Source organism: Panulirus ornatus, chromosome 18 (assembly GCF_036320965.1).
Source record: "Panulirus ornatus isolate Po-2019 chromosome 18, ASM3632096v1, whole genome shotgun sequence".
Lineage (NCBI taxonomy): Eukaryota > Metazoa > Arthropoda > Malacostraca > Decapoda > Palinuridae > Panulirus > Panulirus ornatus.
Genome location: NC_092241.1, coordinates 11,930,233 through 11,932,704, shown reverse-complemented (window position 1 = coordinate 11,932,704; position 2,472 = coordinate 11,930,233). Strand labels below are relative to the sequence as shown.

Sequence of the window (2,472 nt, the reverse complement as noted above, 5' to 3'; positions counted from 1 at the left end):
CAATACCCTCCCATATAATTTACCAGGAATACTCAACAAGCTTATACCTCTGTAATTTAAGCACTCACTCTTATCCCCTTTGCCTTTGTACAATGGCACTATGCACGCATTCCGCCAATCCTCAGGCACCTCACCATGAGTTATACATACATTAAATAACCTTACCAACCAGTCAATAATACAGTTACCACCTTTTTTGATAAATTCCACTGCAATACCATCCAAACCTTCTGCCTTGCCGGCTTTCATCTTCCGCAAAGCTTTTACTACCTCGTCTCTGTTTACCAAATCATTTTCCCTATATATATATATATATATATATATATATATATATATATATATATATACATATATATATATATATATATATATATATATATATATATATATATATATATATATATATATATATATATATATATATATATATATATAAACAGGTAATTATGCAGGAAGCATGTTAGTGGCCAATGCCATGTTCCAAGTAACCGGTCCTTTGACAATAATGTGTAAAGAGCTTTCTTTGATGCGTAAGAAATGAGGCTTGAAATCTAAGCCACACTCCTTAGATAGATGAATATCAACAAAGATATGCTGTCCCATGTCAAATACACTTGCCTTTAACACCAGCTGTGCTCCACGGCGTTCTAATGTTGTCACTGTCAGAACACTATCTGTGTGACATCGATAAGTATAATTCATCTTGTTGAACAGTGCCTCTAGGTGCGTTATGGTGTCTTCAACAGAAGTCCTCAAAAATATTCTGGTCATGCGTTTTACCAGACGCTGAAATGGAGTCTGGCTGGGCTGGGTGCCTGAAGTCAGTTGTGATGATAGCAACAGCTGGTCAGGCATTGCAGGCTGTGAGAAGCTTACAATTCCGACATCTACCTTCGCATCACCAGCATTGTCTATTGAAAAAGAAGTGGGGTTTTATGGCTGGAAGCATCCCAAGCGAGTAGAAATATCATCTAATGAAAGAGCTGTGTTAGCACGTTCCAATTCACTGCATACTCGTTTGCTAGTTGGTGTTATAGTCTCATTGGGCACATTTCGCTAAATACCAGTATCTCTTTTGAAAACTTTTAATAAACCACTGATATATATATATATATATATATATATATATATATATATATATATATATATATATATATATATATATATATATATATATATATATATATATATATATATATAGGGAGAATAAAAAGATGTTCTGGAAAGAGGTAAATAAAGTGCGTAAGACAAGGGAGCAAATGGGAACTTCAGTGAAGGGTGCAAATTGGGAGGTGATAACAAATAGTGGTGATGTGAGAAGGAGATGGAGCGAGTATTTTGAAGGTTTGTTGAATGTGTTTGATGATAGAGTGGCAGATATAGGTAGTTTTGGTCGAGGTGCTGTGCAAAGTGAGAGGGTTAGGGAAAATGATTTGGTAAACAGAGAAGAGGTAGTAAAAGCTTTGCGGAAGATGAAAGCCGGCAAGGCAGCAGGTTTGGATGGTATTGCAGTGGAATTTCTTAAAAAAGGGGGTGACTGTATTATTGACTGCTTGGGAAGGTTATTTAATGTATGTATGACTCATGGTGAGGTGCCTGAGGATTGGCGGAATGCGTGCATAGTGCCTTTGTACAAACGCAAAGGGGATAAGAGTGAGTGCTCAAATTACAGAGGTATAAGTTTGTTGAGCATTCCTGGTAAATTATATGAGAGGGTATTGATTGAGAGTGTGAAGTTATGTACAGAGCATCAGATTAGGGAAGAACAGTGTGGTTTCAGAAGTGATAGAGGATGTGTGGATCAGGTGTTTGCTTTGAAGAATGTATGTGAGAAATACTTAGAAAAGCAAATGGATTTGTATGTAGCATTTATGGATCTGGAGAAGGCATATGATAGAGTTGATAGAGATGCTCTGTGGAAGGTATTAAGAATATATGGTGTGGGAGGCAAGTTGTTAGAAGCAGTGAAAAGTTTTTATCGAGGTTGTAAGGCATGTGTACGTGTAGGAAGAGAGGAAAGTGATTGGTTCTCAGTGAATGTAGGTTTGCGACAGGGGTGTGTGATGTCTCCATGGTTGTTTAATTTGTTTATGGATTGGGTTGTTAGGGAGGTGAATGCAAGAGTTTTGGAAAGAGGGGCAAGTATGAAGTCTGTTGTGGATGAGAGAGCTTGGGAAGTGAGTCAGTTGTTGTTCGCTGATGATACAGCGCTGGTGGCTGATTCATGTGAGAAACTGCAGAAGCTGGTGACTGAGTTTGGTAAAGTGTGTGAAAGAAGAAAGTTAAGAGTAAATGTGAATAACAGCAAGGTTATAAGGTACGGTAGGGTTGAGGATCAAATCAATTGAGAAGTAAATTTGAATGGAGAAAAACTGGAGGAAGTAAAGTGTTTTAGATATATGGGAGTGGATCTGGCAGCGGATGGAACCATGGAAGCGGAAGTGGATCATAGGGTGGGGGAGAGGGCGAAAA

The 2,472-nt window shown here is 37.8% G+C and overlaps 1 protein-coding gene across 1 annotated transcript; it reads right to left on the bottom strand.

Annotated features, from left to right (window-relative positions):
- Positions 1 to 444: 444 nt before the first annotated feature.
- LOC139754923 (serine/threonine-protein kinase grp-like) lies at positions 445 to 855 on the bottom strand. The gene has a single exon (XM_071672744.1). It carries the CDS (start codon positions 853 to 855, stop codon positions 445 to 447), a length of 411 nt encoding a protein of 136 aa, XP_071528845.1.
- Between the last annotated feature and the right edge of the window lie 1,617 nt (positions 856 to 2,472).